Genomic DNA, 13,403 nt, shown 5'->3' on the forward strand with positions numbered 1-13,403 from the left:
AGGAGACGAAGGCAAGTTGTTTCTGGGCAACAGCCTCACCACAAGATTCCGTGTACCATGGACGGGAGGAAGGGTATGACAACTGAAGACGAGATGGGATAAATCTGTGCATGAGAGAGAGCAATTTACTTTGGAAGAATTCCCAGGATGAGTTGATGTCAGAGGTGGTAGAGATGGGAGACCAGTCCAGATGATTGATGGCTGCTTGAAGACCGTGCCAGTTGGCCTGAGTGAAATGCCAGACTCGTCGACGCTGAGCAGGCTCCCTGAGGATGGTCAGAGAGATGTCCACTTTAACAAGGACATGATCAGATGATCCGATCGGAGCAGAAGAAGAGCAGCAGACATTTTCAGGGAAGTTAGTTATAACCAAGTCCAGAAGAGAAGATGTTCCGTTGACTGAGATCCGGGTCGGGAAATTGACAGATTGTGTCAGTCCCAGTGAGTCGCAGAAGTCCTTTGCTGAGGAGCCATGGCTGGTGAGAGAGGTACCCACACCCAGCCAACTGGCATGATGACAGTTGAAATCACCACATATGAGGAAGAGAGAGTTGGGATGAGTAGATAGAAGTTGGTCCATATCATCAGACAGCGAGATGTAGATGGAGTCATCACTGTTTGGTGGACGGTACAACACACATATGAACAAGAGGTGGGAGCGAAGGGGAAGCCGTAGCCAGAGGTATTCCTGGGGGTGAGGTGGAGAGAGTGCAGTGCAGGGCGAGTGAGGAAGAGAGTTTTTGATAAAGATAGCAACCCCGCCTCCAGGACGAGGCTCAGGTCTATCATACCGGAGGAGGGAGTAGCCCGGGAGAGATACTATGGAATCAGAGACATCATAAAGGAGGAAAGTTTCTGTTAAGCAGATCACGTCTGGTTTGACAGAAGCAACCTGTATGGAGAGATCAGTTAAGTTTGAACGAAGGCCCCGGATGTTTGAGGTCCATACCGTTAATGAAGAGGAAGGGGGAGCATCAGATACAGAACAGGGGGGAGGAGGGGTAGGGTAAGATGTGGAAGAGGTGGAAGAGGTAGGGAGAGCTGTTGAAGGTGTGTCAGAGATTTCAGAATAGCTCGGAGAAAGGGAAGGATGGGGCGGACAAAAGGTTTGATGGTGATTGGGTGAGCCACAATGAGGTGTTATTTGAGGAGGGGGAAGAGCGAGGCAGAAGGTTGGGGGAGATGGAGGTGAGAGTTTGAAGGGGGAAGAAGCGGGGAGGACGCTTTGAGGAGGGGGAGTGAGAGGGGGGAAATTGAGAAGCAATGAGGGTGGGGAGATTTGAAGGGGAGGGGTGAGGGGGGAGTTTGGGAGGGAAGGGACAAGGGGAGGGATTTGAAAGGGATGGGATATGGGGGAGATTTGGAGGGGAGGGGTGAGGCAGGAGTCTAGGAGGGGAGGGGCGAGGGGGCGTCTTGGCGGGGAGGGGTGAGGGGGTAGTTTAGGAGGGAGGGGGCAAGGGGGGAGATTTGAAAGGGATGGGTGATGGGGAAGATTTGGAGGGGAGGGGTGATGGGGAAGATTTGGAGGGGAGGGGTTATGGGGAAGATTTGGAGGGGAGGGGTGAGATTGGATTTTTGAAAGTGTACGATTTATGGGAAACGAACATTTATTGCAAAATGAGTTTCTTGTGACCTTCGAGTTAAAAATACGTTTAAGGACGCTGGATGGAGGATGGAGTGCAGGAGAGTTTAGGGAATGTAGAAAAAAGGCACTATAGGAGATGGATTTTTTTTTGGGATGAATTGATTTGGTGAGCAAGTCGAAAGCAGCCTTTTAAAGAAGAAGAAGAAAAAGGTGTTATAAAATATGACGGAATACATAACTTGAGGGGAAAGTGTAAACATTGAAAGTTAATGAGTGAAAACTATCTGGGGAAATGGGGGAGAAACACGTGGTCGAAGAACGAACGAACGAATAAGAATGGTTTATGGGAGGAACGGGGAAGACAGTAGGGACGTTTGTTGATGTGTAAAGTAGATGTTTATGGGTAGTGTTGTGTTTTGTGGATACAGTAAGGGGTAAGGGAGGGGCAATGTAGGTTACCTGGTGGGGGGGGGGGCATACGGTAGGAACGTACCTGTCTCACCTGGTTCCCATGTGCCCCCAGTGTGCATTACCTTGTATTGCGTGCACTTTTGCGCCCTTACCACCTTACTCACTTGTCTTCTTTTGTCTCCCACCTCCGAGGATCTGGCTTTGGGGCAGAGAGAGAGGAGAGAGAGGTGCTGGCTCCGCAGTTGTGGGCCTGTACTTCCGCTGCTTGCTGCCTGGATCGATACACCATATGGACCGCAATTTTTGTGGCCGCCCACAATGGACCGCAGTTCTTTTGCGGTCAAGCACCACCCGTGGATGGACCTGGGTCAACGTGGCACCTATGCCATACAGGTGAACCACTTTTAGTTGGCCCCCTGACGGCCACAATTAAGAAATGGACGCGGTTGGCGCCTTTCTTTATTTCTAAAGAAGCCAGAAGGCCAAGTGCACTCCATGAAGGCAAGACCAGCGGCAGAACATCGGCCGGCTGCGACACCACCGGTGACCATGGACACTTAATTGTGCATTTTTATGAACACTTTATTGGTGCACCGGATGGTGCTGACTGTGCGTAATGGGGTGGTGCTTTTGGTGCTTGGACGGGGTGCTCTGCACATTATTAAAGGCTGTAGGGCCACAGGGCACTCGTGGGTTGGTGTATCGATGCTGGCATGCGTGCTCTCCCTATGCATAACATCTGCATGTGTTCCTCAAAGAACAGGTCCTGGATCGTAGTGTAAATATCAGTGTAGTCTTGTATAAATGATGCTCCCTACCGGCTGTATGTTTAGTTTGAGGATGCTTTCCGCGATTCGGTTATCCTGTGGGTGTGTTTCTGTTAGGAGAAGGGTGCAACGTCGCAGGGGGACATATTTACTCATTTGTGAACATCTGTAAAACTGTCGCACTCAGGGTTGAGTTAATAGCAGAGGGAACTACATCTGAGTGCCACACTAAAGTAGGTAAAAATTTATCGGGTCGGGCCGCCCCGAGGTAGAGAAGGGTGCAATGTTGCGGATATGGGATTTGCATCCATCCATATCCGCTTGTAAATATTCCCCTATTTCCTCAATACTTCCCAACTATCCCCAATCCCCCATTCCCTAGTCCCATTTTCTGTAAACAACACTCTGTAGACCCGACCTCCCCCTATTTCCCCCATTAAATGTCGTGCCCAGGTTCACCGCATCTCATGTAAGACAACTATAGGACATCTTGCTAGTTATTCTTAGTCTATGTCAGTTAAGGACTCGTTTCCATTAATTCTGACCCTTTGTTGCACCAGAATGTGATTGTATGGCACCGTTAGGAAGTGTAGGACCTCCCAATACCTCCCCGCAGCTCTTCCTCACGGTTCAGCAACAACAACAACAACAACAACAACAGCAACGGCAGCGGCGGGCGCGGGAAGTGCGCGTCCTCACTCCGGCTTGGTTGGTAGGGGGTGTTGGGAGGGCACCAGGCCTCCCCAACGAGCCGCCATCGAACATGTGCTCGACGGGGTTACCAAATAGGGGCTCCCTGTCAGCTCCTCGTCAAGGGCGGAGCCCGGTAACCCCTGCACCCAATGGAAGCGGCGGACCGGCCCCAGTGGGGCGGAGCCAACCAGCTGAGGGCGTGTCACTCCCCGCTGAGCATGCGCAGGAAGAGGGAGGTGACGTCAGATGCGCGCTGAGCTTGGAGCAAGCAAGACCACCTCTGAGCGCTGTGAGGCCTCCCCGCATCTTCTGGACTGGACCGTGCTTTATCCTGTCCCCGAGCCAAGGTGCACCTTGTGCCATCGAACTACCTGTCCCTCCCTGCCATCAATCCCTGTGTAAGTCAGCCTTGTTCCGTTTGTCTGTGGTCTGTCCGGGAATAGATAAGATTGTATTTAAGTGCCCATCTCTTCTGTGTCTTTTACCTCACTCTGCCGTGTAATCTACCCCCTTTTCTCCACCACTGTAATTATACCCTCCTCCGGAGGTCTTGAGAACTGTACCCCTTGCGTCGTTTCCTCTTTCCCAGTCGTCATGTCCTTTCCATCATTGATTTGGCATAGCGCGATTTGGTCAACGTCTGGGTGAATCGGGTGAGTTGGGGAAGAATCGGGGGAACTGTTAGGTCGCGGCAATACCACCGCTCGGTAAATAACATCCTAATCCGCATCCGTAACAATATAATGTTTGTTTGACGATAAAAACCTGTTGGCAGCTTTATTTTGTCTCCCCCTCAAAGCCACTCAGGGAGATTCCTGGGCATGCCCATTCTCATGGGGGAGGTGGGGATAACACCCTCCTTCATAAAATAAAGTACTGTGAGACTAATTTACATAATGATAATCGCAGTTATGATGTAATGACATAAATGAACACAAGTGTTGGTCACACCCCCATCCGGATGATTTGGGTTAAGAAACGAATCCGCATATAGGAATAAGTAACTAACACCCCAATTTCTCTTAAACACGGCATGTGTTTCTGACGCGGAAATACGGAAACCTGCGTATAGGTCGTTTAAAAAAATAGAAACATTTGAAGGGCGCCCTTAACTTCGTATTGCCCCGGTGCCCATTCTGGCTCTCGGCGGTTCTCAGCCCTGAGAACCGTACCATTATTCGACAATGTTGGTTCTACAACAGTGCAATACAAAAAGGTGTTATAGCCGGCTTGATCGAAACGGAAACCATCAATCTTATTAATGTCATAATCAATAAATAAAAAGCTGCTTCAATATGTTTGTAGAGGATCATGATTGAGCTGCTGCTCTGATCTGGAATACACCCTGCATTGTTGTTTAACCAATTAAATATGGTATTTCAAAATACCATGAATGGACAATAACTTGATGTGCAAACGTGGTAAAAAAAAACAAAAAAAAAACTATCTTCTCTGCTTGCGACATCCCCAGCGGTCTCACCTCATTTGACATTTCTTCTTCTTCATCCTTATTAAACCTCGGTGTGCACCCATAAAGAGACAGCACAGTGAGAGATCCACGGAGAGTAAGGAGATACCGCCAAGCTCTTAGCCCCACGTTATCACACTGTGTCAAGTCCAGCACTGTCAGTTCCTATGAGAGGGAGATAAGGGCGGTATAATCGAATATCAAGGGTTCACAAAAGGCATCAATCAAAACCTCTTTTGTTTGATGGGAAAAGGCTGAGAAAATGATAACACCATTGAGGTTCAAGATTCATTGGAAAAAAGGAGAACAAGTACAGATACATTCAAAGCACACCGCCCCCATGCCAAATAAATAAATATCCTCCGGCGCCGGGCAATACCGCCGTGCAGCTCAAAGAGACTGCATTGGGTGGGAGAGGTGTTCAATAATTGATTGATTAATTGCAAAATTAAAATCAATAAATAATATTCATAAAATATTTTCTTAATCAATTGGCCAATAGCATACCTAAACCACCAGTGCTTCATCCGAAGCTGTAACTTTTTGAAAATTAATTTAACTCGCAACGGTACCCGCCCTATGGGCGGGGCTTCAATTGGGAAGCCGAAATGAAAAGGCAAAATATCAGAAATTGAAGGCAGAAATTTTTTATTTTAAACGATTCATATAAACATCCGTCAAATCATATCACACGTAAATCATCAAAATCAAAACAGTATCTTTAGAATTTCAATAAAAGCCACATCACTGTTCATATCGGTAAATATTATTCCATTGTGTTTCAAATCGTGTTTTCAAACGCGCGCTACACTGGCCCGTCCAGTGTAGCGCGTGTGGGGCCCCGGACATCGAAGAGCATTAAACATTCATTAAACATTAAATGTTCATTAAAGGATTACGAAACTAAAAACATTACGAAATTACGTTCACACCGTTACGTCAAACACTACCGTGAACACATACATCGTCACAACATCGTCACAATGAGAACATCGTCACAATGAACGTTATGCGAACGCGAATGTTATGCGGGAGTCCAAACCTGAGAATGCTGGAGACCAAAGCTGAAATTGGGAAAACTAAATAGCCTATTTTACTCCCAGGGGTCCCAGGATTACCCACCCAAAATATCTTTGCGATCGGTTCAGCAGTTTTTATGGTACCTTCGAACAGACAGAAGGACATTCGGTGAATTATAGTAAGATGGGTCATTAATCGGGAATTTTATTTATTTACTAATTAATTAAAAAATAATTAATCGATTCATTGATTGATCAATAAATCAAAAATACCCTTTACAGTCAAATCACTTGGTCATTGTCATGTCCAAATATCAGCTTCCTAACTCAAAAGGTTCCTGAGATATTGCCCAGATGAGAAAGAAAATAAATAAATAATAGTCATAAAATAATGAATCAATTGGCTAATAGCATACCTAAACACAAGGGCTGCATCCGAAGCTGCAACTTGTAGAAATTTAATTAAATAAGTCATTAATCGGAAAAATGAAATAATTAATTTATTAATCAATAAATAATTAATCGATTAATTGATTCATCAATAAATCAAAAATATCCTTTATAGCCAAATCACTTGGTCATTGGCATGTCCAAATATCAGCTTCCTAACTCAAAAGGTGCCTGAGATATTGCCCAGAAGAGAAAGGAAATATATAAGTACTTAATTACAAAAAGAAGAACCAACTATAGAGGCCATTTTTCCCCACAAAGCAGGGGATGGCCTTTTTAGGGCACCGTGGTCCCCTTTTTTGAAGCAATGTTTTATGGCCAGATGCCCTTCCTGCCGCCAACCCTGTTAGTCGCCTCTTGCGACACAGGGAATTACCAGTGAACTGGTACTGAATTTGCCGACCTCGGAAGGATGAAAGGCTGAGTCAACACCCCTGGTGTTAATTCAGCGATCGACCGGGATTCAAACCCAGGATCCTAGGATCCCAAGCCGGCACCCTAACCGCTAAGCCAATACCAGGCTTCATATAAGTACTTAATTATAAAAATAAAATAAAAACCACCTTTCGAGGCCATTCGCGGGGGTTGGCCTTTTTCGGGAACCGTGGTTGTTGTTGTTTTTTGGTCCCCTTTTTGAAGCAATGTTTTACGGCCGGATGCCCTTCCTGATGCCAACCCTTTTTGCCGCCTTTAACGACAAACAGGGAATTACCAGTGAACTGGTTCTCAATTAGCCGACCTCGGAAGGATGACAGGCTGAGTCAACCCCCCTGGCGTTAATTCAGCGATTGACCGGGATTCGAACCCAGGATCCTAGGATCCTAAGCCGGCACCCTAGCCGCTAGCCCAACACCAGGGTTAATCGATCATAAGTAACTAATCAATTAATTGATTAATCAAAAAACAAAAAATACTGTTTTTGCCAAAGTACTTGCTCACTATTGTGCCGAAATTTCAGCTTCCTAGCACAAATGGTAGCTGAGATATCGCTCGGACAAACAAACAAGAAAGAAAACAAACAAACAAACTACCAGAGTGAAAACTGAGTACTCCCTTTCAGCGTGCGTCATTGCCGAGCCCCCTTCGGTGCCCGGCAATGACATTATGCAGCGCCTGGAGATGGCATAGGAAAGGAGCGGTGTACAACAAACAACCGGAGTGAAAATTGAGTACAGTGAAACCTTGACTTACGAGTGCACCAACTTACGAGTTTTCCGAGATACGAGCCGTCGCTCGGTCGATTTTTTGCTTTGTGATGCGAGCCGAGATCTGAGTTACGAGCGAGCGAGCTTGGATATAAAACACGTAATCGTCGAAAAACATGAGCGAGGTGTGCGTGTTGTCGACTTGGCGAGGCAGTACGATCGTAGTACTTCTACGATATGTACGATTTTGAAGCAGGAGTCGATAAAGGCTATAACGCCAGCCAAGGGCGTTAAGATTATTTCAAAGCTGCCTGCAACCCTCTTCTGGTTAAACTGCCAAAGTCTAGGCTCTCTGCTCACCTTCACTCTTTCATTCCCCTTTTCTCCCGCCTCTGGAACAAACTCCCCCACTCCCTTCAATCCCACTCCTCCCTCCAGGTCTTTAAAACAGCTGTTCACCACCATCTCTTATCTTCCCCCATCGAAAACCTTGATCTTTTCTACCCCCGGTAATTCACCCCAGAGTCCTTGCAGTGTTCATATGTTTTAATCCTCTCCCACCTCCCCCCAAGTCCTCCCGATGTCCCTGCTCTCAAATGTTGTGTTTGTGTCCTTCCCCCTCTCTCCCCATCTTGTCTACCGCTCCCCTTGTTTTTTGTGTTTTGTGTGTCGGTTTGTCTTTTTGTTGTGATTAATGTTAGCTCTTTCACGAGCCTCGATCTTGTATACAAAAAAAAGAAGAAAAAAAAAAAGCTCCGGACCTCTGTCCATGAAGAGATGGAGAAGTTGTTGTTTGTGTGGTTGACGGAGAAGCAGCTCGCAGGAGATACCGTGACCGAGAGCATCATCTGTGAGAAGGCACAAGACATTTACGGGGATTTGGTGCAGCAGACGGCGGGAACATCAACGGACGAGGCATCGGAAGAGTCATTCAAAGCCAGTCGGGGATGGTTTGATAATTTTAAGAAGAGGACCGGCATTCACTCCGTCGTCAGGCATGGTGAGGCAGCAAGCTCGGATGTGAAGGCAGCTGAAGATTTTATTATAACTTTTGCCGAACTGATAGAAGCCGAAGGATACATCCCCCAGCAAATCTTCAACTGTGACGAGACAGGGCTCTTCTGGAAAAAGATGCCGAGGAGGACGTATATAACGGCAGAGGAGAAGAGCATGCCAGGCCACAACTTGTTCAGAGTGCCGGCGATAGCTCGCCTTCTCTTTGTGGAAGACACGGTGAGATCCTTAACATCCAACAACTAATGGGACGCACACGGGGCGCCCAGTTTAGCGGTACACACATTGATGAATCACCCTGCCTGTGAAACACCGACATGACAGGTTATAGCTGGGTCGGGATTCAAACCCAGGCTGGAAAGTTTAGAGTCAAGTGTGCGTACCTCCAGTCCAGGCCATCCTGCCAACTTGTATGCTGCATACAGGTGAAATATAAAGCGCGAGATATTTATATACAGTATATATATATTTCAAAAAAAATTGGTGTGGTTTTTGGGGGGCTGGAACGGATTAATAGCATTTCAATTCATTTTAATGGGGAAATTTAATTTGAGAAACGAGCAAATTGAGTTACGAGCTCGGTCACAGAATGAATTAAACTCGTAAGTCAAGGTTTCACTGTACTCCCTTTCAGCGTGCGTCACTGCCGTGCCCCCTTCGGTGCCCGGCAACGACGTTATGCAGCGCCTGGAGATGGAATAGGAAAGGAGCGGTGTACAACAAACAACCGGAGTGAAAACTGAGTACTTCCTTTCAGCTTGCGTCATTGCCGGGCCCCCTTCGGTGCTCGGCAATGACGTTGTGCAGCTCCTGGAGATGGCGTGGGAAAGGAGCGGTGTACAACAATAAAACAAACAAGAAAACAACCGAAGTGAAAACTGAGTACTCCCTTTCAGCGTGTGTCACTGCCGAGCCCCCTTCGGTGCCAGGCAATGACGTTATGGAGCACCTGGAGATGGCATAGGAAAGGTGCGGTGTACAAGAGCTGGCATAGTAATTGGAGATTGATAAAAGGGATCCATCTGACTATCATATATGCAAAGGCAAAATGGAAGGAGCGGTAAATGAGTTCTCATACAGACTTTTCACCTGAAAAAAATGATAAATTTGAATAAGCCCTGGTAAGTCTCCAATTCCTCTCTCCTGTTGGAATTTCACATGGATTGAAAGAATCCTAATAAATACCACTAAAAAATGTTTTTTTAAAGAAACATCATTGAGAGGTATGATACAAAACTTTTATGTGATCCATGCCTGATTGCTTAGGGCATCCAGGTCTTTCTCTTGGAGGTCAAAGTTCCTTAAGCAGAGCCGCTGAAGCCGTGTTGATTTGGGATCGGAAAAAAGTTCCAGGAAGCCATCGAGCCAATCACCAACATCGAGGACGAATTGCTGCACGTATCTGCATGGAAAGAGGACAACTGCTTTATTTCCAAGATGTCTTACATTTGTACTGTACAAGCGTTGTTGTAGGATATCCACAGATCTCATGGGGAGGGAGTGCAGAATCTACTAGTTAAACAGTCTTTACAAAAAGTAGTAAATAATTTGCACTTTCTTGATCAGTATTATTTCGTATGCAGCCTGTGGCTGCTGGTTGCATCATTGCTGGGAGCGCAACTGTGCCACTGATACAGTTCCCCGTTTCCAGTAAGCTGGTGCTCATTTTGCAGACCTTGGAAGGATGGCAGGTTGAGTCAACCCATCTGGTGGTATTTAACGGCTCGACAGGGGCTAGAGCTGAAGACCCTATGATCTTAAGCCAGCAATCGTAATCGTTAAGCCAACACCAGGCTTACTTTATTTATGAAAATGCTTGTTATAGCTTTTGAAAACCTTATCAATGATATTATTAAGTAGAGTGCAAGATGAAAGACCTCTGTGCCCCCCTCTCCTCGGTATTCTCCCCACCTGCACAACCCACAATGCTGTGATAGACAAACGACCTTCCTGAGGATATGCAGAATGTGTATAATTAAAGTATGGCTAACAGTGTAGAGAGAGGTGTGGACTAAGGAATACATACGAGTTCACTAAACGATCACATATGTCGCTAGGTAGCTTGAGCCCCGGGTGCAAACACAGCGTATTTGTATGGTCATATCTCGCCAAGGCAGGGACAGTTTGTACAAGGCAACATTGTACACACAGCTCAGCTAGAGACCGGAGCTCCAGCCCTTCCGCCATCACCTTTGGGGAGACAGAAGAACAAATGGTGCCAAAAGAGAACAATTACTTTCTGAACTCACAACCTAAAGTTTTAAAACTTCTGGCCCATGTTTCACTGCACAGGCTCGTTGAGTTGACCGAGTTGTTTGAGCGTTTTTCTCGAATCAGAAGTCAGGATCTTAAGACCCTCTTGACTCACTTGGTTTTTGCTTGGAGGCGACCACTCAATGTACTCGCCAAGCCAGTCAGCATGTGGAGTGCTTGCATACTAACATGCGAAGTGCTAACTTGCATACATACATATACACCGAACAAACCAATCAGCATGTGCAATGCAACTTGATCCTGGATGTTTTTTTTACTTTATGCAAACCAGAAATAAAATGGAAATTACCCATTTTTTGCACAATAATATACTAGATACTTTTTTTTCTTTTTCTTTGAACCTATCTTCATAGCCATTTGAAGGATGCTTTGTAAACTCTAAAGTTAGACTCACAATAGTTAGCCTCACCCTTTCCTAAAAAGACGGGAGAGGGTATTGTCATCTGTCTGTTTTAATGAATCATTCGCATGAGTGAGAGTCAGTGAGTGAGTGAATGAGTGATGAGAGTAAGTGAATAAGTCAATGAATTACTGAGTCAGTGAGTGAGTGAGAGTCAGCAAGTGAGTGAATGAATGAGTGAGAGTCAGTGAGTGAGTGAATGAGTGAAGAGAGTGAGTGATTAAGTCAATGAATTACTGAGTCAGTGAGTGAGTGAATGAATGAGTGATGTCAGTGAGTGAATGAGTGAGAGTCAGTGAGTGAATAGGTGAGAGTCAGTGAGTGAATAGATGAGAGTCAGTGAGTGAATAGGTGAGAGTCAGTGAGTGAATAGGTGAGAGTCAGTGAGTGAATAGGTGAGAGTCAGCAAGGGAATGAGCACAATGGTATAAAGGATACAACGGGCTGAGCTTATCGAGGGGTTTCAGTACCCATGATGCAGTGCTCAGGCACCATATTCGTTGGCAAGCTAAGCAAGCGAGAAAAGGTAAACACGACCTAACAAGACCAAATAATTAGTGTAACCTCCCATTGCAGTGTCAGAATCTATATTATAAAACAGGAGTGTCTGTCTGACCATCCGTATGTCCGTCCCCAAACTATTCCCTCAGTTTTGGGGCTATCCCCACCGAACCTTTTGTGGAACGTTTTGGGGTCCTGGCGGGTGTCGTAAGGTAGGTGGGAGCGTTCATAAGTTCCTCACTAAAATTAGGATTTTTAAATACCATTGTTACGGAGTTCCTACTGATCTGGAAGTGAACAAGATGACGACGATTCGCCGATTTGGTAATATCTCAATACAATTGTGATTCAACAGTATATTTTGATATATTAATACAACAGTATTAATTTCTGATCGGAATGATGAATGATGCTGTTTGGAATGAAAACGTCGAGATATTGAGTTTAAAACAGAATGAGGAAATGACGTAAGGGTTTCCATCCGTGACATTCGCGGATTCCCCATTTGCAGTTTCGCTATTGCAGGGATATAGCAACATTCAGGCTGGGTACGTTTTTATTTGTCCAAGTCCTTCACGAACCTGCTGTCAATTCCCGACGTTCGACTGAAGGCGACACAAGAATGTGGGATGTATTGGTTCATGGTTTAGCATTTCCACATTGTTTACTTTTGGCTTTCCACCTGTGTGTAGCACGGGTACCTCGCTAGCAACGAGATACATGCGCTGGTCTGCTGGATTGTAGAGCTACTGATGCCATCGTTGCCAGGGAAGCGAGTATAACCAAAATGGTGGTGCGCACGGCATTGTGGGATAGCTCTGAAAATCTATATTCAGATATCCAAAATTGCTCATCGAGATGAGGAAATTATTTGTGATTGAAGGAGAGCTCGATAACCAGAAAGGCACGATGTGAAGATAAGGAAACAGCTCTGTAGACCTCAGGCAAGAAAAACTCCTTTCTCTGTCATAAAAGCCAACAACTGGAATGCACCGCCGGGATACGTTGTCAAGGCAACTACTATTAACCAGTTCAAGTGGCACTGGAGATACATGGGGCTGGAAAACATCATTTGAAGTCCAGACATTGTGGTAAAAAAAATGGCCTTTCCTTTGATGGAACGAAATATTGGAATTTTTCAAAGCTTTCAATTCAGCTTTCACTACATTAACGATCGGTATCGAAAGTCATATTGTGAAATGACAAATCCACGATGCTTAACTGTAGTGTAGGCCTACCGCCTGATCATGGGAACTAAAAACGCATCACTTTGTTTGTCTTTGGTTTGGTGGTTGTACTAAAACCGACGTGCTGAGGAATCGCTTTTAGGGCACAAATTCTGATTCCAAAGCTAGGAAATGAGTACAAATTAGGTGCGAGCGAACTATCACTGCTGCCAAATGAAAAAAGAAAGGAAAAAACCCTCACAAGTCACAATAAACAAAAACAGCAACTTACGAAACCACGATCCTTTTAACACCACCCAGCACCTCCCGTGTTTAAGTTCCGGGTTCCAGCGATGACGTCAGACGTCACGAATGCCCGCATGCCGTCACATTGCGTCTTGTTTTCATTTGCATGTTAACCACACGCAAACTGCTTCGTCAATGACGTTTAATAAGTGACGGGTACAACTCATGCGTCCAAACACCGGAAGGGACCAGAAGACGCCGAAT

At 45.7% G+C, this 13,403-nt stretch overlaps 1 protein-coding gene across 2 annotated transcripts in view; it reads right to left on the reverse strand.

Moving 5' to 3' along the window:
* The window catches only part of ZER1 (zyg-11 related cell cycle regulator), a 79,918-nt gene extending 66,550 nt beyond the window's left edge, over positions 1–13,368 (reverse strand). Inside the window, exons 1-4 of one of the 2 annotated variants that reach the window (XM_068102856.2) lie at positions 13,186–13,368; positions 10,579–10,742; positions 9,807–9,954; positions 4,937–5,089 (exon numbers count right to left, since the gene is read on the reverse strand). In XM_068102856.2, coding sequence (XP_067958957.1) covers positions 4,937–5,089; positions 9,807–9,954; positions 10,579–10,739 — 462 coding nt within the window. In that variant the 5' untranslated portion in view covers positions 10,740–10,742; positions 13,186–13,368. The remainder of the gene's footprint in view (positions 1–4,936; positions 5,090–9,806; positions 9,955–10,578; positions 10,743–13,185) is intronic. The other variant, XM_068102855.2, reaches the window with a different exon arrangement.
* Between the last annotated feature and the right edge of the window lie 35 nt (positions 13,369–13,403).

This window comes from Myxine glutinosa, chromosome 3 (assembly GCF_964187855.1).
Source record: "Myxine glutinosa chromosome 3, kmMyxGlut1.1, whole genome shotgun sequence".
NCBI classification, from domain to species: Eukaryota; Metazoa; Chordata; class Myxini; order Myxiniformes; family Myxinidae; genus Myxine; species Myxine glutinosa.